We start from the raw sequence: 27,231 nt of genomic DNA, 5'->3' as shown, positions 1-27,231 counted from the left end.
TGGGAGATTTGTCCCCCAGGGGACATTTAACAATATCTAGAGAGTATTTTCAATTGTTAGGACGAGAGGAATGGGACCTGACTGACACCTCATGCATGGAGGCAAATACCCTACAATGCCCAGGACAGGCCTCTCTAAGCCCATTCCCCACCCAACAGATGAAGCAGCACAAAATACCATTAGCGTGGAGGCTGAAAACCCCTGCTGTACACTGGAAACTACAAGATGTTAAAAAAATTAAAGAAGACCTAAGTGAAAGAAGGGGATGGGGTGTACAATGCTTATGGACTGGAAGCCTTACTATCATGCAAAGTCAGAAAGATATGAGGACATTCTTTGGGGTGATGAATCTGTTCATTATCTTAACTTAGGGCTGCTTTCATGGACGCATACATATGTCAAAATGTACCAATTTGCACACCTTCAATGTGCACGTTATATTGTGTTAGTTACACTTCAACGGAACAGTCAATTTTTTTAATTCTCAAAAAACAAAATTAATAAAAACTGACTGAATTTAAGAGAAGTTCTATATCTACTAAGGAAATTGAATCTGTAATCAAAAGTTTTCCACACAGAGACATCCAGGCCTAGATAACTTTACAAGTGAATTCCTCCATTCTGAAAAGTAACAATCTTATAAAAATTTTCCGATCAAATAGAATATCTACGAAATGGCTTTAAGAGGCAAACATTACTTTTACTAGCAAAACCTGACAAGAACATTACCAGAGAGGAATATGACAGGCCAACTTCCCCCTCAATCTTAAATGTAAAATCCTAGGCAAAATGTTAGCAAATTGCATTTACACGTGCATCTCTGTGTCCTGCTTATTCCTGGGATACACAGCTTCTTTAATAGCTGAAAAGAAACTGATCAATAACTACATTAATATAACGAAGGAGAAGGTAAACATCTTTATAGATGCAGCAAATATCATTTGTGATTAAAACTCAGAAAACTATGAAAACTGTAAAACTTCCCTCATATGATAAAAAGCTTCTATTAAAAAAATCTACATTAAGCTTCCTGCATATAAGTGAAACAATAAAAATCTTTATCCCTGAGATTGAAAACACGATCCAGATGGAAGCTATTACCACTTCTGTTCAAAACTGTACTGAAGATACTATCCAGTGCGATAATGTAATGAAGACAGGAGCATTTTAAAAGCATAAACACAGCTGTAATTGTTAGACAATGTAACTGTATATGCAGAGAATCCAAAAGAAACTACACTTTAGAATTAATAGGTGAGTTAGCATATCTACTGGGAAAAATCAACATACAAAAATGTATTTCTATATCATCAACAAAAAATAGAAACTCAGAAGAGCAGCAAAAATCTGTATAAACGTAGGTACAGATCTATTAAAAGATGTATAAGACCTTTCCTAAGGAAACTATCAAACATTATTGAGCGAAAGTAGAGAAGACATAAATGGAAGAACAAGCTATATTAATGGATTAGAAGATTCAATATGGTAAAAGTTTCAATTCTTCCCTAAATTGATTTATATATTAGATTCATTCATCAATCAAAATCCATATAAACATACACAGTTTTGCTCAATTGCATTAGTTATCAGAGAACTGCACATTAAACCCAAAATATAAAAAATTATAAATACTGACAATATCCAGTCCTGGAAAGAATGTGGAATGGCCTGAGTGTTCACACATTCCTGGTGAAACTGGGATAATCACTTTGGGAAGCTGTTGAATACTATTTTTAAAAGCTGAATATATGCAAACTCTATGATCCAGCAATTAGATCTGTAGGCATAAACCCCAAAGACTTTTGTTCTTAGGCGAACCAAAAAACATCGAGAAAAAAATGTTCAGAGCAGTGCTACTCAAAATAGCCCCAAAATGAAAACAACCCAAAAGTCCATCAGAAGACTCAATAAAAAAATTATGGTATAATCACTCAATGGAATACTACACAGCAATGAGAAAAAAATTAACTATCACCACGTACAACAAAATATAGGAATCTCACTAACAATATTAAGCTTAATTAAACAAACAGGCACACACTGAGTGTCTTCATTCACATAACATTCAAAAACAGGTAACACTAGTTGATGGTAACAAAAGTCAAGAGAGTAGGTTCCTCTGAGTGAGTGTTACTAAAGTTGAGTAAAGGCGAGTTCTTAATAGGGTATGCTCCCTCTTTTAAAAAAATCTGTGTGCCAGTTACAAGGGTGTGCCCACTTTTAAAAAATTCACAGAACTGTAGAACTATAAGATGGGCATTTATCTGTATGCATGTTATACTTTTAAAAAATTTAAATAAAAGTAAAGAAATGATTATATTTTCCTTTCATTACTCCCTCATGTTAAGAACTAGCTGACCTATAGAAGAGCAAAAGAAAGATGAATGTGACAACTAAGGAAGACCCAGGATTGATAAAATCAGTAATAGCCAAGGTAAATTGGGGAGCTTGCTTAAAATAACGTAGACTTTACATTTTCTGCAATTATCTGTTGTTTGGCATATGGGGTGGAGGGAGTCATTGGGGAAAAAGGGGGGGGACATCTGTAATACTTTCAACAATAAAGATTTTTTTTAAATCTAGAGTAAAAACATAATTTTCCTTTAGAGTATGATTCCTTTTACATAAAGTAAAAGCTTGTGGTAATTGATCACATTCTTAAACAAAGTTGTCACATTTGGTATAGGAAAATACCTTCAGTTAAATTTTTTAAATGCAGTATATCTTCAGGATTTGGAAATGGATCTGTATAAAATTGGTGGGATGGTATCTTAATGTTTTTCCTTGACCAATGAAACATATTTAGTTGATGTTAAGAACAGAATGAAGTTGTTTTGTCTTCTGTAATATAAAATATATGCATCTGTACTTTAAGATACCCCCAAAAGCAAAAATATTCCTTATTTCTTAAGAATCAAATGTATATAATATATTGAGCTATATTAATATAATAAATATATCTAAGCTATTAACTATATCAAATAACATCTGAGTATCAATAAAAGCTTATTCAATCCTATTTAACAGATTTTTTTCTAGCTTCCTTCTTTTCCTTTCAATGGAATCTCTGAACAGATAAAACATTAGGTAAATAATTTAAATGAAAACACAGAGTGCAAAAGTAACTTTCTGGAAACAATCCCAAGAGGAGATTAAAGAAAATAGGGAAATTGAACCACCTGAAGCACTTTATCAACCATCCATTAATGAATTCTTTCTTTCACTTACCAATTATTTAATGATATCTCTATGAACAAAACACCAGATTTAAATAACCAAAATTTGGCACTAAAACATCAATTAATAAAAACAAATCTCTAAAGGCTTGATGCAAAATTACTCTAGGCAAGAAAAATAAATGAAACGGACTCTAAGTACCATTACAACCTCTGAACTCCCACGTTTCAATGGCATACTTCTGTTTCAGAACTTATCACACTATTTTCGAAGTTTGCATAACAGACTCTTCTAGACTGTAAAGTCCTTGAGTACAGGCTTTTACTAATTAATATATCCCTGTGGCTTCCAATGAAATAAAATACTTAGAAACAGGCTCAATAGTTATGAGTTGCAAAATGCACTTTTATTGTGACCACTGAAAAATCTAATATAAATTAACTATCCCATTCTCCAAAGCAAATATAAACTCCTCCAAATTATCAAAAGTAACTATAAGTTAAATGTACAGTCAAAAGAAATATACTCCTTCTTTAAGGAAAAAGTACTTAAACAATTACTAAAGGTATTAATAACAGAACCTGTCAAACTGTATTACTTTTCAAATTATCTGTATCTTAATACAACCCTCTCTTTACAAGTTTCTGTGATATAAAAAAGGTTAGTAAAATTGCAACTCTTCTCTTTGAAGTCTGAATGTGAAATGTAATCTAAGATGATAGGAGGAATATAAAGCAGTTTTTTTGAAGTGTTTTCCTCATAGAAATAAGATTTTAATCTGAATTTTATTTAAAATTTTATTTGATATGTACATTATATAGCATATATCAAAACATCCATGCATTACTAATATGTCACTTTTGGAAAAAAGATGGTTTATTTAATAAATGGCTTTGCCTACTTGATAATCCAGCAGAGAAATATTTTTATTTTTTATAGACTAGTTATTACAAATAAATTATTTATTGCCATATATAAAATCACATTAAAATTCTACTGGTAGCAGAGCTCCACTTCCAGAGTGGTGATGTGAGGAACTCTGTGAGCCAGTTCCCCAGTGAAACCATCATAATGGTGAAAATTATTTTAAAAAACAATCATTTATTTAAAGTTTCTGAAATTTGTCCTAAGAAAATACAGCAAATGAAAAGTTATTCAAAAAACCTACTAAGTCTCTGTAACCACAACAAGAATCTGTGCAACTTAAGCCCAAACTCCCTCCCTCCACCCAACAGTTTCTTATGAGGGAAACTCTTCTCCAGATGGTTGTGGCCAAAAAGAGGGGGCTCCCACCCCTCTCAGCACCCAGTGAGGGAATGCATTAACTCATGGGAGGGGCAGGCCAACAGCATTTATCCCCTCTAGCCCTGAACTGCAGAGGCTAAATTCCTGGCAAGTACAGCCAAGAGGTCAGGGCTCCTTTTCTCTACCCAGTTCTCTCTCTAGAGTGGTGGCTCTACCCCAGGTGTGGCAGGCCAAGAATACTGGGACCCAAAATGCTCTTGCTCCAGCCCACTGGTAGGGTGAAGGCTCCATCCCAGCAGAGGCAAAGTGAGAAGGCTAGAGGTTGCCACCTGCACCCAGTGCTCTGCTACTATAGGAATAATAGTCCCATCCCCAGCTCTGGAACATGGCTCTAGGTTTTTCTCAGGTAGAGAGGGAGTCCATAAAAATAGACAGCTTCTATGGTCTCCCAAAAGAAACTAATTTTAAAATAGAACGTAGAAAAGTTCAAGCCAAAGGTTGCTCTTCAAAGAAATGGCAATTTGTTGGTGAGTAATTAAGAGGAGACTGGTAGCTCTCTGCGACCAACAAGCTAAACCATAGGTCAACTAATTTACCAGAGAGAAGGGAAAGAGGCAGCTAAGAAGTGCTCTCCTAGGGTCCCTGCACAGGAGCTCTAATTTAACGGAATCAGACTATGGAGAAATGTATGCCCCAGGGCATTGCTGAAACAGATAAAGCAACGGGCAGCAATTAATGAAGCCAAAGGGCTGGGTATGATACCAAATGAGATTGTAAAGCCCTTGAGCACAGTCACTATACCTACCCATTAATTTTATTCTATTGATTACCAGGGAAACAAAACATTTCAAAGTAGGCTCATGATGTTTATGAATGGCAAATATAATTTGAAAACCTAATGCAAATCAATTGTCCCATTCTCCAAAATTGATATAAACAAACCCCTCAAAATTATGATAAATAATGATAAAGTTACAATGAAAAGCACTCTTTAAAAAAAAAAAAAAAAAATTTTTACTGATTTCAGAGAGAGGAAGAGAGAGACAGAAATATCAACAATAAGAGAAAGTCATTGATCGGCTGCCTCCTGCACGCCCCTTACTGAGGATCAAGCCCAGAACCTAGGCATGTGCCCTGACCTCAGTGATCTCCCCGTTCACAGGCCAATGCTCAACCACTGGGCCATGCCGGCAGGCTGTACTCTTCTTCCTTAAGGAAAAATTCTTTAAACACTAACTACACTTAACACAGGTATTTATAATAGTTTGACAGAGATATCAGGAAAAGGAACAAAGAGAATTCCAGCAAGACTATGATCATGGCCAAGACTTTGCCCTTTGAGAAGCAACATCTGAGGTTCTACACTGCAGGGAAAATCAGTTTCACTCAAATAATCCAGTGAAGTCTCTAACTGAATTAACAGCAACAAAAATTCCCTGGAGAAGCGGGGACTGTGGAATCAGTATATAGACACTGCGAGATATAACTTAAAATGTCCAGAGATGAGGGGATGGGAGAAAGAGGGGAAAGGAAGAGTTGAAGAGGAAGGGAAGGAAGTGGAAGGGAAGGGGAGAGGAAGGGAGGAATGGACAAAAGGAAACAGGAGAGAGTGACCCATAGGCTAGAAAACAGCCAGGAAAGAAAACTGCCTATAAGAGGCCTGATGTTGGATTTAATACCAAAGGGCTTCAGAATTATCTGGGCATCACAATTATCTTTAAATAAATAAATCAAACCCTGCTTAAATAAACTGAGTAAGGCAAGGTGACAATGTTTCATCAAGTAGAGAATATCAATAGAGATATAATTATAATAATGAAAAAGAACCAACTGGAAATTCCTAATTGAAAAGTAAAATAATTAAAATGAAAATTTCATGAGAGGGGGCCTCAACAAAAACTTGAACTAGCACGAGAAAAAAATCAGCAAACTTGTATACAGAGAAATAGAGATTATGCATTCTAAAGAACAGAGAAAAAAAGAATGAAAAAAGCAAACAAACAAAAAAAACAACCTCCGAGAAATGTGGGACACAATAAAGTACACCAAAAAATGAGTAACAGGAGTAATTCAGAGGAGAGGGAGAGAAGGAAGCGGAAGAATATTCAAAGAAATAACGGACAAAACTTCGAAAATTTAATAAAAACATTAATTTACAAGTCAAAGAAGCTCCACATACTTCAGGTAGGATAAACATGAACAGGATGCACACCCAGACACATCACAGAAAAAACACTGAAAGCCAAAGAGAAAATTTTAAAAGCAGCAAGAGAAAAACGACCTGTCATGTTCAAGTGAACCACAATGGCATTAACACCTGACTGCTCATCAATCCAAAAGTGAAATTTAAAAAAAAATCCATTTACAATAACATTAAAAATAATAAAACAGTAGGGGATAAATTTAACAAAAGAAATACAAAACATACTCTCTGAAAACTAAAAAACATAGTTAAGAGAAATTAAAGATCTAAATAAATGGAAAGACATCCAGGTTGGACTTAATATTGTTAAGATGACAATACTCGCTAAAGTGATCTATAGACTTAAGATAATTCCTATCAAAATTCCAGTTGGTTTCTTTATAGAAATTGGCAGGCCGGTCCTAAAATTTATATGGAATAGACAAAGGATCTTGAAAAAGAAAAAACAAAATTGCAGGACTCATACTTCAAAATCTAAAGAAAAATATTTTTAAATTATTAGACTACTTTGAAGGGTATTTGTGTAAACTGATGTAGGGAATATATTCTTAAGCTAGACACAAATGCTCAAATCACACAAAAGGAAACTCAAATTTTCTGTAGAGCTACTAATAACTAGAAAAAGACGAAATAGATACGTGGGGGAAAACTGAGAAAAATCCCCAAACTGCTCTATAACCATCACTCTTTACCATCTATTATGGTGACCCACCTCCCTCCGTCCAGCTGGCTTGTTCTCGTAACTCCTTCTATGATCACTCTTGATGTCATTATGACCTCCTGCTGGCCGCCCAGCCCTTTACTTTCGCCTAGTCCACTGCTCCTTTCCTTGCATCTGTTCCTTCCTTTTCAAGTTCCCAGTCTCTGGTCCACGACGTTCTTAAGACACTTGCCCTTCTCTTCATCTGGCCACACACATATGACAAAAGCTCACTCCATGCTGGGCCTTACCACTCTACAGCCAGTACTTTGGAAAACTCACTCATTTAAGTAAACAGGTTTGTTTCATAATTAAGTCTTCAACAGTGAGTGACTTATCAGACTCCACAGTGTGGTTATGTCAGTGAACTCACTTTCTCTGAAAAAACAGTCACTCTTCAGTGACTGTTTCAAACTCCATTCTCAAGCTTTTGATGTTCTTCCCCACCTTCATGCGCCTTCACTACCCATTCATAGCTTTGATTTCTAATTATCTAGGAGAAAAAGAACTGTAGTGATCAGATAGAAAATGAAAACCCTAGGCTTTCTCCCTTTCTACTAGCAAACTTCATACCCATCTTCCTTTTTTAAATGTATCTTCATTGAGAGGCTCTGTAGCTCAGGGGTTAGAGCACTGGTCTCATAAATGTATGTTCACTGATTTCAGAGAGAGGAAGGGAGAGAGAGAGAGAAACATCAGTGATGAGAGAGTCATTGACCGGCTGCCTCCTGCACGCCCCCGACTGGGGATCGAGCCCACAACCCGGGCATGTGCCCTGACCGGGCATCAAAGGGTGATCTGGATCCTAGGTCGACGCCCGACCCCCGAGCCACGCCCGTCTGGGTGTACCCACCTTCTTCACCCATTTCCTTCCTCCCTTCCAAGGAAAATTCCTCATCAGGATTTTGATCACAACCTTTTCCACCTCTGCCTTTTAAGGGATCATTATAACTTCCATTTTTCTTGCTTATTTAACTGCTCCCTCTCAAAGGACCCCTATCCCTTTGATCAGTAAACATATTAAACTGTCTCCCAGGTGAAAAAATATGTCAAACAAACAAAACCCCACCTTTCTCCTTAAATTATGCTTTTCCAGGTACCCTTACAGCTCATCTACTTCATAACCAGATTTCTTAAAAGACATGTCTCCATTCTCTACTTCCTTTCCTCTCTCATCATTCCTGATGCCCAGCCAACCTATTTTCTTCCCAACCAAACAAATGGTTCTAAAAATTATACTAACTAGAAAGCGGGGGGGAATGGTCGTTCTTGGTAAGTGATATGATTATCTGGGAAACACGAAGAAAAAAAAGGCAATTAAAAGTGATCAAAGATTGAGTAAGATTGCTAAGAAAAAATAGCTTTCGTATACATTTACACAAAACCCAGCAACTATGTGAATGGGGGAAAAGACCCCATTTACAACAGCAATTTTAAAAGAACAATGGCCTCAATATACCCAACAAGAAAGTCTAAGATGTACTGCTTGGTTTCCGTTCCTCCTTCCATGTGGGGGAAGATGAAGAGCTCTATCCAAATTCTCTCCTTCCCTTCTCTTTTGAAGCCACTCCAGACTGGTGTTTCCTGCCTACCATGCCTCCAAAAGCATTCTTGTTAAGACTGCCAGCGAACTGCATGTGTGAGACCCGACGGGTCACTCCCAGTCCTCCTCTTATTCAGAACTTGAGTATTAAATAACGTCCAGCCAACTCCTTCAATATTCCCTCCTCTGACTTCAATGACACACACTTTGGTTTTCTTCTACCTCGTTTCACTGGCTACTACTTTTCAGTCTCCTTTGCAACTTTAATTTCTTTCATCTGGCCATTAAGATTTGGAAATCTCACCCTGGCTGGGCGCCTCAGTTGGTTGGAGTGTCATCCTGGACACCAGAGGACCGAGGGTTTGCTCCCCAGTCAGGGCACATACCGGAGGCAACTGATCCATGGTTCTCACTCACATCAATGTTTCTTGTTTCTCTTTCTCTCTCTTTCCTTCCCTCTCTCCTCCCTCCCTCCCTTTCTCTCTCTCTAAAAAATCAATAAAACATATCCTCAGGTGAGGATTTAAATAAATAACTTTGGAAATCTCAAACCTTAGTCTTTGGCTCTCTTCTCATTCCATTCTATAATACATATCATTTATGTCCATGGTTTTAATTAACATCTATTTGTTGGTACTTCCCCCCTTTTTTTTTTTTTTTTATTAACTCCAGCTTAGAATTCTGGTTTCCCTCAGATCTATCTAGCCAACTTCTTATTCAAAATTTCCATGTAGATTTCTCAAATGCATCTCTCAGATGCAACATTACTACCAGCCATCTAATTGGGCAAACAAGATACTGAAGCTGAGAGTCTGAGGAAACCAAAGCAGGAAGAAAATGAGAGAACCAAAGAAGAGAACCCAAGCATCGCAGCGAGAAAATTCTGGAGTTCTTTAGCTGAGCATTGATCAGTGCATAAATGTGAGAAAATGCCAGAAGCTGGTAAGGACTCCCTGAAATGAACAGAGGCCATAGTGCCCTGTGCTCACGGTGTCTGTTCCCACCAGCCACACTGCAAAGACACATGCCTCGGTAATGCAGAAGAATTTGCCATAGACTGAGCACTGTTCTGGTTCTGCCAAAGATACCTTAAGATTCCAAAGTATGAAAATGTTTCCAAATAGCTTAACTACATCAAGTTCACCCATATGCCCACTCACAAGCTTTCTCTCTCTCCTTGGACACTACATTCCCAGGGAACTTCATGTACATGTACTACTTCCTACAGTTTCTCCTGCTGGACTATAAGCTCAATGAAGGCAGATGCATGACAGTCTCATGTAACAACATCCCCAATGTCCAGCACATTGCATAGGCCACCATAAAGCTTCAATTAACTAAATTAAATAATATATATATATATTTAAAATAACAATTCTTTTGAATCACTTTAGTTTATTAATATATTTTGTCAAAATAATTTTTATCCTGTTTCAGTATCACACAGAGGGCCTTGTTCTCTGAATTGTCACAACAGGTCTCTTTTTTGAACTGCCAAAGCTTTCCTATGTCTCATTATTGATCCGCCTTTCTATCTTAAAAGAGAGGTCAGTAGGTGATGGATCTGTATTAGATACCAAGATGTTTCTATAAGAAACTCTTGGACATTGCATAAATCTTTCAGGCTCAGATAAGGGATCAGGCATTAGTTCATGTTTGCCCCATTGATCCTTCTGCCCAAGTACAGGTTTGGCACTTGTGAGGATTAGGGATGGATTCTTTAATAAAGAATGTCTGAACCATATATTTAAGGATATATCTGTGAGGTTAGGCCTCTCTCTAGCCAGCAAAACAGCTAGCCTTTGGACACAGAACACAAGGAAACCCATTAGCAACTAAAGACTATAACATTTTCGCAGAGGTATCCTGCTTAGAAACTAAATCCTAAAGAACATTTCCGGAGAGCAAGAGCAGCGCAGAGATTTGTCCCTACTGAAGGCTTCACCCTGGCCTCTGGCCCTGACTGCTCAGAGCTGGTTTTGTGTGGGGCAAATCCACAGTCCTTTTCACTTAGATCCCACAAAGAGCTTTCCAACCTTTCCAGGAACTCATTTTTATTTTAGTAACCTCTTAGCTCAATCTAGTCTCCCTTTCATTATCTCCTGCAGAAATTCCTCACTGTTTGGCATCTTCCTCTAGGTTCCAGAACTAATAAAGAAATACAGTAATGTGAAAAAGCGAGTGTCCTTTTAATGAGAATTTAGAAGCCAGAAAGGGAGTTAAATATGCATATTTTTACTACCACCTTAATCCAGATATTCAAACATTACTACAGTGTTCACTTCATGCTTATAACTGATTCTTTATTCCTTTAAATTATTTTTAATAAATGGTATAAATGGGATCAAAGTATTTTCTCAGACCACTGTTTTTGCATAGTGTTTAATAACTACTAGGCATTCTAAAGGTGATATGAAAGAGAATATGAAATATTTAATAATTTGATATGGACTGGTGGTAGCTGGTCAAACACGGCCTCTCACACGTACCCCCTCAGGTATCCAGTATAACAGAGGAAGAAGAGATTCGGTGCACAGAACGCGACGGCCTCCAGGAAAATGAGCAAGTGCTCATCAGCTAAGCTGCCTTGTGCACAGGACTGGAATCAGCTCTGTCTGTCGAACTGCCTATTACATGCAATTACTTGTTTATCTGTAATTCAATCCAGTTGATACATTATTTGACATTTATTGAAGTAGATACCGACCAACAGGATTTGATGTTAACTCTCCAGTTAGCTAAGAAATGAATACTATTCAAATGAAATCACTTCCCTTCATAAGCATAAAGCTCAAATGGCAAGAATGGAAATTGCCAGGCATGGTCTAAAGGGGTGTCTTTGGCCCCGTATGATTTACTATCACCAGTAAGTGACTCAGGCTAGAAGGAATATTGGATTTCCTAAGTACTTTAAGATATGCTTTCAGAAGCAAGGGAAAAGCCAAAGTGTCAGTTCCATTAAAATAATTACATCTCAAGTACACACTTACTGTTACCTAAAGGCTTAAGATACTAGTATTTTTTCATATCTTTAATGCCTTTACATTTTCATAATCTGTTAGGTAAATTGACATTTCATTATATACGCTATTTGTAGAGTAAAATAACTGTATAATTTTTAAATCAATATATACAGTACATAGAGCAATCTCTAAGAAGAGTCTGAATTATTGCAAATGTATGAGCTATTTCCATCGAGGAAAAAGATGGAAAGCCTTTTCCCATTTGCATTTATAAAGGCTGCGTGACTTCTTTAAATATATACACTGATGCCAGCAGAGCCATCAGATATCAATAAATCACATCCTCATGTGCTGTAAAATGTCTGACACACACATTCATTTTCCTAGCCCAAAATTCTCTGCAAAAGGGACTGTATAAATGTTCCATTTTAGTTTAATGACATTCACAGTTAAAATTATGTGCATTATTGCCAGTGAGTGCAAAAACCTGAAGAGCGCAAAACTAGATAGGATTTTAAAGAGCCTACATAGTACATATCCTTCAGGGGCTAATCATTTGACAGACCACAGCAACGCAGATATAAATGTGGAACAAAATTGGGAGATCAGTAAGAATGGATTGAAATGCTGCAATTACCATTTGGACAAAAAATAATAGGCATAATTTACTTAGAAGCAGTTGGGGAATGGCCTTGTAAGTATTTGGAGAAACAGCCCTGATAGCCCCGATATCACCAAATGGAGGCAGGAACGAACATCACTTAGGAACGACACAGATGACAGAAATGACAACAACCTATTCATCAGTGATGTTCAATTTGAAAGTGTAATAAAAACCTAAATATGACTCCACTTTAGTTGAAATTTATTCCACCAGCTGTCAGATATTTTAAAAAGGTCACAAAGTTGTTCTATGTAGACAGTTTATAAAGTACAAATTCTTAGAGAAAGAAGGATTTGCTATGTGTCATCAAGGGGGTTCTAAAAATTCTCCAAGCATATCTTGCAGAGAGCTGAGCACAAAGACATGTATAGCTACAAACCCAAGCACTGAATTTATTAAACCAATATTCCCTACGTGGGGACTGAATGAGGAACTAGCTGCAATTCCACTTGCTCACGAACAACGACCAATGCTGCTCAGACCCCTTGGTTTCTTTGTCTTTGATCTCTAAACCTAAATACTGTAGCCAAGGAGAGGACCTGACCCACATGTTCACCTAAACCTCATCATATTATGAGGCTCTATAACACCATTCAACAACATGTATTTCTTCCTTTAAGCACACATTTTCCTCTCCCTGAGAACTCCACTCATTCCAGCCCCTCTGACCTTACTTTTCTTATCCAACCTGAACCCCATAATCTACCACTTCTACAAGCATTTCACAAGTCCTCTAAAAATACCTTACTCCTTCCATTGAGGCTCTGTAGACCTCCAACCTTTGCAAAACCCAACAACTTCTGTCACATCTATTACCAAGCTAAATGCACAAATATTTAGCATTGCTGCGGCAAAAAACACAGAAGTAGGCCAACTGTGTCCTCCCTCACTGAACCTGAAATGAGGTCTCAACACAGTTCAGCAACAACTTTTCCCGCAGGATGAATCCACTGAGCTGTTTCCCAAGGCCTTTCTACTCTCCTGAAACGCCCAGTCCTCCAGTCTCAGATTCGCCACCCCCCAGCTGAGAACCCCTCACCCCCACTGCACCGTCACATTTAGTGATTTCTTCTCTCCTGCCTTCCCGATTCTCTTCTCTCTGATCTCAGAAACTAGCACTTTTCCCCGCCTTTAACCAGCTTTTAAACTTAGGAAAATAAGTCAAGTCCTCTCTCTTTCATCTTTAATTTCTCCCAGCAGCTGCCTCAGTTTTTAAGGACAAAAACATGTTTAAGTCTACCCGAACTTTAAAAAAGGACCCATCTTTCGCTATTCCCAAATGAGCAACAAACGCTCACTTCCAAAAATGTGTATTCAGTTCCTGCTTCTCCCGCAAACCCCGTCACCGAGTCTTGATGATTTTATTTCTGAAATGTCTGCACTGGACTGAACAGTGTCCTCCGCAAATCGTGCGTTTAAACCATCACTCTCCAGGTGTCTGGAGACAGGGCCCTTCCAGAGGCAAGTAAGCAGAAGTGAGGTCACATGGATGAGGCCCTGAGCCAAGTGCCTGGCGTCTTTAGGAAAAGGGGAAGGGATACCAGGGATGCGGCTGCGCAAAGAAAAGGCCAAGTGAGGGCCCAGTGAGATAAGGGAGAGGGGCCTCAGGCGAACCCACGCCTGCCGGCACTCTGACCTTGGACTTGCAGCCCCCAGAGCAGAGAGAAAATAAACTTCTGTTTTGGGGCCACCTAGTCTGTCTTTTGTTACGGCAGCCTTAACGAACTAATACAATGTCTCATAAATTAGGTCTTTCTTTTTCAATCTATAATGGTTTTGGTTAAAATTCTTATGTTTCTCAAACATATTAAATTAGCCATATAAGTGGTTTCCCAGCCTATATTCACTCATTCATTCATTCATTCATTCATTCATTCATTCATTCATAAAACGTTTCCTGAGCATTTACTACATGCCAGAACAAAACAGAAAAGACAAAGCCACTGTCCTTGGGCTTCTATTCTCATGAGGAAAAACAAATGAATTCATGATAAGTACAGGGAAGGAAATACACAGAGAAATAAAACAGAAAACAACTAAAGAAGGTATGTTAGATGCGAGGGGAGGCAACAGGAGCCTTTGGGAAGAGATGTGATTGAGAGTAATTTAGAGGATGAGAAAGACCTGGCCTTGTCAAAAGATACTGGAAAAGCATTTCTGGCAGAGCTGATAGTAAGCACAGAGGCTAAAAGAGAATTAGGTTTGAGGGACAGGAAGGAAGATAGTGTGGCTGAACCGCAGCAAGGAGGAAGGAAAGTGGGCGATCTCCCTCCCCTGCTTCATGCTTCATTCCTCCAATAGAGCCCCTTTTCTAAAATACAGATCTGAGAATGTCATGCTTTAAATGTCAACTTTCAGTATATTCTGTATGGCTTGGTGGCCTATGAGGCCCTTTTTAAAGGCTTGCTCCAACCTGCCTTTCTAGCCTCAACTTACCCTATATCCCACCATCTCAACTCTGTGTTGACAGACATATACTTCTCTGCTTGTGTCCTGGGAACAGGGAACATCATGTAGGGGAAAGAGCATGACTTGCAGTCAGAAAATCTGTGTTCAAATTCTGGTTCCCACGTTTTTACTTGGAAGAAGTTGGGTAAGTCCTAGTTTTCTGCCTGGCCCTCGGTTTCCACATATATAAAATTGGTTTAATAATACAGACCCTTCAGAAAGTTATTATAAGGATTAGTGATAATCTATGTAGCAGTAACAGGAAGTAAGCAATGTTATTAGTAGCACACAGTTTCCTATGCCAGGATATCTCACTATGCTTCTTAAGCTGGCAAACTTCCTCCATCTTCCCAGACCCAATTCATACGACACCTTCTCTTTGAAGCCTTCCCTAACTCCCACAGACAACGTAACTGTCTCCTGTATGTTGCTATAAAACAATGCATGTTCTATCACAGGGCATGTTCTGTCACTACAGGTTTTTACATCTCTACCTCCTCTAGAATCATTACCTCCCTCAGGGTAGAAACTGTGACTTCCTCAAAAGATCTATTAGTCGGGCCCGGCCGGGTGTGGCTCAGTGGTTGAGCATCAACCTGGGATCCAGGCGATCGGGGTTCGATTCCCGGTCGAGGAACATGCCGGGTTGCGGGCTTGATCAATGACTCTCTCATCATGGATGTTTCTATCTCTCTCTCCTTTCCTTTCCTTTCTCTGAAATCAATAAAGATATATTTAAAAAAAAAAAAAAAAGATCTATTAGTCAGGAGTCCTAGCAGGCAGAGAAGGCTCCTTCAAGTTAGGATTATTTGAGGAGAGTAAATTAACGTGACTATTTATAAAGTCACTGTCAGTGTGCAGCACAACCACAGAGGATAGTGCAGTAAATTAGAGCTGATAATGAGGGGTAGTATTTGACCTGAAAGGCGAGGGAGAAAGGGCTTAACTAAACTGAGAGAGGGCTGTATGGACAGGACCCTCTGATGGGAGCTGGTCAATGGATGCAGCCTGTGTTGACCACACAGGGCAAGTGAGGTGCTCAATCCCACTCTTCCTCCTCCACTCAACCTTCTGTTGGGGCTCCCCAAAAGCTGAACCCAGTTAGAATCCAGAGGGCTTTCTCTTTCCCCTCATGAACAATTCAGGCCTTAAGCTTAAAGCAATGTAGGCCTCCATGCTACAGAGGAGGGAGAGGGGGCCCCTGATGGCCCAGAGTATGATCACAGGACCTAGCGGGGTGAGGGAGGTGTCCACATGGAGGGAGGACTGGAAATAGTTGTAGAAACAGAGTATGGTGAAGATGGCACCTGCACAAGGAGTGGCCTGATGGGAATGTCAGAAGTCAAGCAGGAATGGGAGGCTGCCCAATTTGGGGGGGGGGGGGGTGCAGGTGGCCTATCATGGAGTCAGAGCCTGATGCAGTAAAGAAACCATCCACATAGGGGAGGTATGGCGACCAAGATGGGAGACTGGCTTCCTATAAGGGGATTAATCAAATATTTAGATATATTAAGGGTTTCTCACTGTCAGTATAAGGCAGCTGTGGAGAGGGAGAAAACTGGAGTGAACAATGGGTATTAGATTAAGATTAGAGGTTTTAGTGTGACTAGGCTCACTCTCTTTTTTTTCTATAAGGTATTCCTTATCTTTAAGACACAGAGGTAATAAGGTGTTCATGCACCATACATGTACATGCACGTGTTCTATGTATTCATATTCTTTTCATATGTGCTAGCTCTGTCTTAGAAATGTTTTCATGTATTTCATTGCTCTGTCCTAGATTGAGGAGCAGCAACACCCTAAAGGCAAAGAGCACACGTTTTGCAAAATCTTGATTTCTAAATACCATCCTCTACTAAAGGGAACCATGGCTCCTTGGACAAAGGACACCTTCTAGGGCTGGGGCAAAGAAAATATGAGATGAAATTGGAACAATCAATGTGCTTCAAAGTAATAAAGTACTCAAAGAATAATGTCAAAAGACATAAAAACCACTTGAACAGCTCCTAGTGACCAAATGTGGGACAGTCAAGCATAATCTATCGAGAAAATAAGAAACAGTGAAACCATACGAGTATAAATAAATGAATAAATGGAAAGTCTAAAAAAGAACAGTATATTTATGCAGTTTTTTTGGTTTTTTTTTATTTCTCACCCAAGGATATTTTTTTGATTGCTTTTCAGAGAGTGTGGAAGGGAGATAGAGAGAAACATCAATGTGAAAGAGACACATAGATTGGTTGCCTCCAGCACTCACCCAAACCTGGGCATAGATTGGATAGATTGGTTGCCTCCAGCACTCACCCCAACCTGGGCCGGGGGACAGCGCCGGGGATCAAGCCTGCAACCGAGGTATGTGAACTTGGTTGGAATCAAACCCAGGACCCTTCAGTCTGTGGGCAATGCTCTAACCACTGAGCAAAACCAGCTAGGGCTATTTATGCAGTTTTAAAGAAATGGCTCATAAAATATGATTTAATTACCACAGGGGAGAAGTAACTTTACACCAGAGGAGCTGGGCAGATATATTTTAATCAAGTGATCAAGTGACCATCATCAGTATTGAGACAAATCAAAATTGTGTGCCCCCTAATAGTTACAAAGAGAAGAATACAACATCATTTATCATATTCCTCCCCAAAATACTTAATCTGAATTTAATCACAAGGAAACATCACACACACTCTGAAAGTGTCAAAAACATGAAAGTCTAGAGACATCTGAAAAACTGTTCTGGAATGCAGGTGATAAAAAGAAATGACAACTAAATGCAATGACAGATTCTGAGCTGGATCTTGTTGCTAAAAGTGACACTACTGGGACAACTGGCTAAGCTTAAATAGAGTGTAAGAATCCCTTGGTAATAATGATCACTATTCATTTTCTGATCTTGATTGCTTGGATTGTGTATATGTAAGAGAATATCCTTGTTTGTAGAAAATACAACCTTAAAGTCATAATATATTGGGAGGGGGACAGGATGGATCATCAAGCTGGAAATTTATTCTCTATGTATCTTTAAATTTTCTAAAAGTTTATGATTATTTCAAAACTTAAACACACACACACACACATAGGAGGCATAGGTCCCCCTGGTGCAGTAGTCCATATATGAATTAGCCTCCCAGAGCCAAGCAGAGTGAAGAAAGATGAGGGGCGGGTCTAGAGGGACAAGGGACAGACACTCATCCTAGTCCTCAGTGACCTCCTAATGTCCATTTGCCACTGCTGCCTGCATGTGATCTCCACACTGACGATTCCTCGTGGACTTGTATTTTCTATCTACTCCGTGGCTCTCTGCCATACTCCTTCTTAACTACACTCTCTCACATGTATGTATTCCTCTGGGATGACTACAACACTCAGTCTCCTCAAATTCCATAGCTGACATGAGTATGTATGTAGATTTTATCACTTACTCCATTTTATCTAGTCCCAAAACCCGAATACATAATCATTTCTGGGTATTTCATATAGTATAAGCATTTCCACCCAGTATGTTAAAACTCAACTCAACACCTACCCCGCCCCTACGCTGGGCACTGTTAATTGACTACCAAGCTTCTACCCATCCCACTCCCATTACATATCCTTCTAATAGAAGTTCCTAAAAGCCAGATTTCCGAAGTATATCTGACCTCTACCACAGTGCACCATTTTACTTCTAAGGTTCAAGAGCAGGCCTGGTTTCTTTAAACCAATCTGCACAGTCCATTTCCTTGGCCAGCACCACTGTTTAAGAAGTGGTCATGTGGTCTGAGTAGTGCCCTTAGTGTGACTCTTAGGTCTTTTCTTTGAAATCCTGAAACAGAAGTATTTTCTACATGAATATGCACCAAGAGGCAAGTAGCCATTTTTTGATCCAGGTAGCCATCCTACTACAAAGGGATTCAGGTTTAGAATAGTGCCATCAGCCAGGGAGATTTTAAAATTAATTCACTAAGTAATAATTAAATGGGTCCTTAATAATAACTGAAACCAGGGTCAACAACCAGAAGCCCACGCTAACCTCTCTCTTCTAATTACCTGAGCTAACAAATCCCCTTTATATTTAAATCAGTTTGAGTTTCTATTTTCTGTTACTTTGCAGCATAATGTGTGGAGAGTAAAATTAAGTATAAAACTAGATATGACAATGTTATAAAACAAGGAGGAGTAAATAAAAAATGTAATCTAAGAGAAAAATACCTTCTAAAAAAGAAAGAGAGGTACGAATATAAGGAAAAAAATACCAGACAGACTAGTTTAATGATAGTTGGCACTGACAAGATAAATGGGAAACCTAGCTTCTTGTATTTTGAAGCTGTAATAATGCAATGAACCCTGGCTTCATATGGTCCAGAGTGGGAGGCCCTGTATGGCTGCTTCAGGGGAGAAATCAGGCAGAAACATGGGATAATCAAAGGAAGGAAACAAGAAAGCTGGGAATTTCAAATTTTTAAAAACTATGTGAAGACAGCTTTCATGCAAGTGAAATTCTTAGGTATTTCACATAATTAGAGTACCTTCCATTGGCTAAATAAATCTATGTAACGATTCACATCAGCAGTTGAGCTCACATTGAGACAGAGAGGGAGAGTTCTAAATTTCTTGGAATCAAATGTTGATAGGACCACAGAGCCTTTCTGTCTTCCCAAGTCACCCTAGATAAAATCTCCAGTTGCCTTCTAGTCCTTTTACAACCCCATCTCTCGGGCAATCTGTCATTTTTCCCTGCTCATCTGGGTTGAAAATATGCTGGAATTAAGACCTTTCTTTTCACTTCCAAGTCCAAAGCCCAGGGTCAGGCCCTTATCTCAGAGCTCAACCACTATAATCGTCTCCTAACCAGTCTCCCCATGTTTTAACTTTCTGCCTGTCCAACCCATTATTCACAGGGCTATTGGCTCTTAAGAGAAAATAAAGACTGTATTTTGTTTATCCTTTGGATCTTCTTCCCCTCTTCTCTGTCCAGGCACTAAAATATTGTATAAATTAACCCATGCCTGCCGTTTCTCATTTGAAAAATCTCTTATGGTACCCATTCCTTTCAGAAAAAGTTGAAAGAGCTTAGTCTGAAGCCAGGTCATCAAGGTTGTCACCACACTACCCTTCAGCTCAGTGTCCCATCTCTTCCCCTGGCCTCGTCATACTGAACTTCTGAACCTTCTGGTGACTTCTGAACCTTCTGGTACACACAGACATCAAGTCTCTGTGCAACATGCTCTCCCTCTGTACAATTCAATGTCCCTCGATTCTACGTATGAAACACCTATTAGTCCAAGGTTCAAGTATCCCTCCCACCATGAAATCTTCCCCAATACTACTTTCAGGCTAAAGTTCTTCATCCTCTGTGTGCTCAGAGGGTGTTCTTTATTCTTCCATTTTGACATTTATATTACTTTGTCCAGTCTTATCCTAAATTTGGTGTAGATCCATAGAGTTTTTAGACTTCTTTCCTAGTAATGAGCAAAGTGTTTACAGTGGCGCCTCGGTTTTCGAAAGTCTTCGTTGACGAATATTTCAGGTTATGAACACGGTAAACCCGTAAGAAAATGCTTCATTTTTCGAACCCGCCTCGGAAGTCGAACATGCTACAAGGCTTTCACTAAGGGCAAGTTCTGAGGCCCAGCTGTCGGCTGTGGATCCCTCATTTTTCCAACATTTCAGAACTTGGACAGTCTCCGGAATGGATCACATTTGAAAACCGAGGCACCACTGTATTGTACAGTATTGTAGCAGGAGGTTGTCTTTCTCCTCAGTCTGTAATTCCTCTAGAAGATTCATTCTTGTATCCTCTATGTTTAGCAAAGTGTATGTAGCACATAATACATGCTCAATAAATATTTCTTGAAAAATATTTCCCTGTTGACCTGTTATCTGTGGACAGGTATTGTGCATCATTTACATTTCTCACAGTTGACTAGAAAAAGCTGAGTAACAGAAACTGCTACAGGTTGAATAAAATATTGGGCTTAGACTGGCCTCCTGGGTTACTGAACTATTTGGCTAAACCGAGGACAACCTGTCATTTCTTCATTCCAAAAAGATGTACTGAATATCCTGTACATGCCAAATCTTATTCGAGGAGCTGGAGACAGAATAGCAAACGCGATAAACCACACAATGTTGAAGTGGAGGAAATAGTGTGTGACTAAAAAATCAGTCCCCAACACCATAAAAAATAAGTAAAAGTGCTCCTTAATTCCTGAACTCAATCTCAAGCATACAAGCTTGGAATCCAAGAGTCCTCAGTAGCTTCTCCCTATATCTTACTTCAACAGTTACTTGACAGCTTGTAAAACTGCTTCCACTGGATGATGCTGATGAAGATAATGACATCCCCCTCTTTAATTTCAATGCTATTTTCCCAATTCAAGCCCTCATTTTGCCTTTTGGGAAAACCAAAATTGCTTTCTAACCACTCTTCCTAGTTTCATGCTTCCCATCTCTAACACTCCTTTTTAGTACCGCTTGAATAATTTTCTTAAAGAGCAACAGTATTATATATTATAGCTCTGCTCAAAAGCCCTCAATGGCTTCGCACTGCAAACACAGGGAGAACACTGTTCAGGACCTTTTAGCTTCATAGGCAAGAATCTTCCAAAATCAGCTTCTAATTTGTCTCCCCAGATTCATTTGCACCATTCTACCTAAAACCCAGATTCCCACAAAATGAGCTCTCAATTTTGTATCTTTGAACAAGCCCTTGTTATATTTCCATCATTTTTTTCCCAATTCTGCCCAATCTTAATTTTTTTTCAAATTTCAAGACACAATCTTAAATTTGTCTCTGATTCTTCCCTTTTGCATATGAAAGCTCAATATCCTTTCTGCTTTTCCCCCTTAGGCTCACCTATTTCTACACCATGTTGTGATTTTTATAAATATAGATCCAACTACAGTGTATGTAATCATTAATTTCATAAACATTTAACAGTCACTGTCTTTCCATTATTCCAAAGCACCTAAAACATCATATTCATAGTAAATAGTAAACATTTTTTATAGAATGAAGGCAAACTTCCAAACAAAAATGTATGCAAAATGAAAATAATACTTTTCCAAATATGAACAATAATCTCCACCAAAGAATGATAGAAAACTATATAGCTCAACAAATTTTAAGTATATATGAAAGGAGGTAAGTTAGTAGAAATAGAATCAAATAAAAAGCTAAAAAAATTATTCTAAGTAATGTGGAAACATTGAATCAATCTTTCCCATTTCAATTTATGGACGTACCTATCATTTTGAGATGTAAATTCATTCTGTGAATTCATACAAATTCATAAACTTACACACACTATGCCCATCAACTGGAGACTATATAGTGTCAAAATTTATTGAAATAAGAATCACAAGGAAATGTTTTCTATTTGCCATTTAATAATTTTTGTGAAACTTAATAAAGTTTATGTGATTTTTTTTTTCCTTTTCTAAGGAAACAGCTTTAGAAGATGATTGATGCCTGCTATTGTGGGTCTATATCTGTATTTCCTTATTTTAGAGGCTTTTCAAAAATACAAAAATACACTTAAAGCATTTCCAGTTATACTAAAAAAAAGGATACAAGGTGATTATTTATAGGCAATCGTATTCATGATGATAGACTCTCAGGATGTAACTGCAAACATAAATTTTAAATGCTTTTTGGAAAGAGTTGAGAATAAAAACATTTACATAATTTCTTAGAAACCCTGGCTTTTTATTGCTGCACTGCAATATTCCCTCCAGGCAAGGGAGCAGCTACTTCAAAGATTTATTTGATAATGGAATGTTTGATTTCTCAGTTTTTCCTTCCCATTGTGGGTAGGTCTATTGTTTTCACTCTACAGCAATGTGCTGTATTTTCAATTTTGAACTGGCTCACTGCTGATAATAAAAATTGGTTTTGTTTTGGCAGGTTCAACAAATACACCAATGCTAGCAATAAGTAATAAATTGCATAAATATACTATATTATTACAAAACAGTCCATCCACGTATCAGTCTTCGATAATACACTTGCCAAGTCATAATAATATAACTGGTGACTAATATCAAATGTCTAAACTTCTACTTACCTGCCTATCCACCTCTGGGAGCAAAAGCAGGAGGTATTGTTGAAAATGCTGAGGTAAGGATGCAAACGTATGTTTATTTATTAATGCCCTCAAATTAGTGTTGACAAGAATAGATCCTGGGGTTTCTATGTCAATGTCCTCAGCTTTGGTCCATTTCAAGTGTCCTGTGACAAAGAGCAAGAGGCACGAATTTATTATAGACTGGAAAACCATGCACGTATACACATAAATATATGTGTATACTGAATATATATATATATACACATATATATTCATGAATATATTTAATTCTATCCCTTTTAAAAATGGTACTTCAGAAGGAATTCTCCAAAGCTTCTTTGTGTTTCTCTCTTGCCTTAGTTGTCTTTAGTTTTCATAACGTATACTTCACTCAATACCGTCTATATTTTTAACTCAAAGTAGCACCAGTTCTAGATAAAGAAGTACTTTAATTATGTTCTTCCAAGTTACCAGAATTTTAAAAAACTTTGGGAGCATAAATGGAAACAGTTACAGTATTTGTAGATTCTATAATGCATAGAATGAATAATAACAGTGCTGTTAGTTTTACTAGAGTTACTGGGAGCTCTGACACCTGTGTGCTCCCCATGTGTCAGGTGAAGCACCACGCACTGGGTTATTTCAGAAGACTCTAATTCGAGGTAGTCTGAGAGTAATGATTTAAAAAGCAAACCTTCATAAAATATTAGCTGCAAGGTCTGCAATGCCAGTATGCTTTGAAGGATAATTCTACAACTCAAGGCACACTGACCTCCAACAGAGGGCTATATGCAGAGTTCACAACTCGAAATTATGACACAAGAAAAAAATCTACCATAAGGGATAGTCAGCTGATGCATCAAACAGAAGAATTTCCATTCTTTGTTACTTGAGTTAAGACAACCATTTGAATGTGATTTTAATAGAGTATGTATTCAATCAGGGCTCAATAAATTATGTTATTAGCACTACCATTCAGAGTTGAATAGCTGTGAAAGAAATCACATGACCTGCAAAACCCACAGTATTACCTCTCTGTCTTCTGACAGAAAAATTTCTGGCCTTTGTTTTAAATAATTAGAGACAAAAGAAAGAATAAAAACTATTATGAAAAACAGGACACTACGATTTTAAAAAATAGGCAAACTTGAAATAGGACCATATAGACTGTCCAACAAAATTAGTGTTTAAAAATTTTTTTAAATATTCAATGCACACGGCAAAGGAAAAACGTATTAAATAAAATAGAGAGTTGATGACAAAATCTAGAATACAGCACAGAAAATGGTAAGTGAAAAAACAGGATAGAAAACGAAATACAGGGAACAGAAAAAGCAGCTTGAATGCACATCTGTAGGGGTTTCCGAATGAAAAAACACAGCAGGTGGCAGAGAGGCACTATTTGAAGATCTAATGGTTGAAATCTTAAGAATTGAAAAAATGACAAGTCATCAAAGCAAGACTAAATCTGAAGAAGGACAAATACTCATTTGATGTGTTGAAATCACAAAACATCAAAAATAAGAAGAATATCTTAGGACAATTTTGAACAAAAATAGATTACCTCCAAAGGATGACAATAAGACACAGACACCTTATCCTCAATAGGTAAGAGATGACAGTGGAGTATTTTCAAAGGCCAAGAGAAAAGAAGTGTCAATCTAGAATTTCATTAAAAACAGTCTCTCAAAATGGCAATGATACAAGAACACTTTCAGTATCCAAAATGGAAGCTCTATCCCTTAGAGAATCTTGCTGAAATAACCAGTAAATGTTCTTAACACATAAAGAAGTTAAATGGAAGCAGGGATGAGTAGGTAGCGAAAGCAATGGTAAACTTAAAAGACTAATAGACACAAGTAACTCCAAATAAACTTCACAGTGAAAAATAATACTAATAACTAATGAAAGTTAAAACAAGTGGAAATAAAATAGTAGCCAGTAATTGCATGCAAGATGGGAAGGTGTGATTGAAATGAGAATACTATAAAACCCTGGCATTTGGGGAAAACAGGAGAGATACAAACTAGTTCTTTACTTTGTTAAAACTCTCTAGGGGGAGGAGGTAGACTCATAACTTCAAAATAAATGCATGGAAGGAAAACTTAGTCAATCGAATGGAAGGTATAAAAGAGGGATGAACTTTTAAAAATTAAGTCCAACACAAAACAAATATAAAGAAATTTCTGTATTAGATTAAAAAAGTAATACGATCCAATTATATGATCCTTACAAGTGATATACTTAAAATGAAAATGACATACAATTGATAAATGAGGAGATAAGGGAAGAAACACTAGGCAGACCTTCAAAACGACAAAAAAAGCAATACTATGATACATCAGACAACTGTCCAATCCCCCATCCCATTACATAGTTACACATTTCTAAATATTTCATAAGTTAAAGGAAAAATTTGCAATAAAAATTACAAAATATCTGCATTCTGAATGATAATGCCAAAATTTGTAAAATGCAGTTTAACTGGTTCTGTCGGTAAACTATATATTAGAGGTAGGCATTCGTGAAATTGAAAAAAAGGAAAAAATAATTTTTCTTTTATTAGACTAATAAAATAGGCATACCTCTAATGAGGGATGGTAGAAATGAACATGAATAGGAATGAAAGGTAGGCACATAGTTTGGGATATAATATAGATTTACAAGGCAAGTATAATTATAATTAAAAGTAGATTTTAAAAAGCATAATATAATACTATGACTTTAGCCAATATCTTTGAAGACAGATAAACTGTAAGTTTATAAATTTTCAAATTTAACTCAAAAATAGAAAACCTGAATTTGTATAAATCTATTTAAAAATGGAAAAATAGGCACACACACACCCCCAGCCCACATGTACAAACAGCACTTATTAGAAATAGCTCTAAAGATGAATTTTACCATACACCATTACTTCATGTTACACATATTCCAGTGAACAGGTAATGAAAGACAGCTTATTAATTCATTTCGTGAAGTTAATATAACCTTTATACCAAAATGAGGATAAAAGATAGAATGAGAGAGAAAATTTCTTGGCCAATCTCACTTAGAAACACAAAAGCACAAAAGTTGCATCTATCTTAAAAATCTAAAGCAAATCTAGCAAACTCCTAATATTTGTTGAGTCAAGGAGACGGATGTGTAGATGTCTGCTTTATTAGCATCTGTATGTTTAAAGAACTTCACAACTGGAAAAAAAACACACACAAAAACACAGGGAGAGAATTAGGAAGAAGCTTCTTTTCTCATCAGAGGCAAAGGTAAAACCTAGAAAGGGAAATGTTGAAAACCATAAGAAAGGAATTTGTCGAAATTTTTTTTTTGTAAGGCCTAAATATTCTCCATATGAAGGAACTGAGGTCATTTACCAACAGTAATTCTGATTGAGAGGGGGGACTGGGGAAATGAGAAAACTGAAAAAGTTTTGAAATACATGTTATGAGCAATGTGAGAAGTAGCGATTCACTGCTGGTTACTTTTTAGCATGGTTCAAAATCGTTAAGAATATCATAGGAAGAAAAAGATTCTGAGAGGACATGGTCATTTACGGCAACGCCAGAAGAAAATCTATTTCAAAGATGTCCCTCTAAGCAAAAATATGTTTCATAATTTTGGAACAAAAACAGAGCAGATGAAATTATTGCTAAATCTGCTGCCATGCAGAATGTTTAATTCCTCTTTAATTATCCTCATGCACTTACTCTTAATTGGCTTAAGAACAATCCAATTATATCTGATTGTCTTATCTTGTTAAAGCTGGTATCTCATCTCCCTACAGTAATCAGAGGAAGAAAAAGATGCAGTCATTTTAGTGTCTAACTCCTGGACACTAGAGAGTGTAAAGCAGCTGAGGCTGTTAGACGGAGGGAGGAGAAGCAACGGTGGCCCAACTGCCACAGTGAGAGTCTATGCTATATGAGAAGACGCTAGGCTATTCCAAGATAAAAATCATGGGAATGGGTCCAATCAGGGTCAGGGAAATTCTCTGTTATTTTGACCACAGGGCGTTGGATGAGCACCAAGCTGAGGAAGGCTGCAGAGTCTGGTGCTCTTGTTGATCACTGGGTAGACTGCTGGCTGAAACACTCATACTTCCCAGAAGGGAACCCACACTCGATTTATCCGTAAAACGCACAAACACAGAGACAGAGACATACCAGTCACACAGAGAGAAGGAGCACACACCAGAGCAGGCCAGAGCCTTTTGTGATGAGAGGAAAACACAGAAAGCGTTCAA

At 37.8% G+C, this 27,231-nt stretch overlaps 1 protein-coding gene across 1 annotated transcript in view; it reads right to left on the bottom strand.

Moving 5' to 3' along the window:
* Positions 1–27,231, bottom strand: part of ASXL3 (ASXL transcriptional regulator 3) — a 163,229-nt gene that overhangs the window by 38,483 nt on the left and 97,515 nt on the right. Inside the window, 1 exon segment of the mRNA XM_087819036.1 lies at positions 22,989–23,152. Within this exon segment, the coding sequence (XP_087675162.1) occupies positions 22,989–23,152 (164 nt within the window).

This window comes from Miniopterus natalensis, chromosome 7 (assembly GCF_054644295.1).
Source record: "Miniopterus natalensis isolate mMinNat1 chromosome 7, mMinNat1.hap1, whole genome shotgun sequence".
Lineage (NCBI taxonomy): Eukaryota > Metazoa > Chordata > Mammalia > Chiroptera > Miniopteridae > Miniopterus > Miniopterus natalensis.
This window is presented reverse-complemented; position numbering and strand designations above follow the sequence as displayed.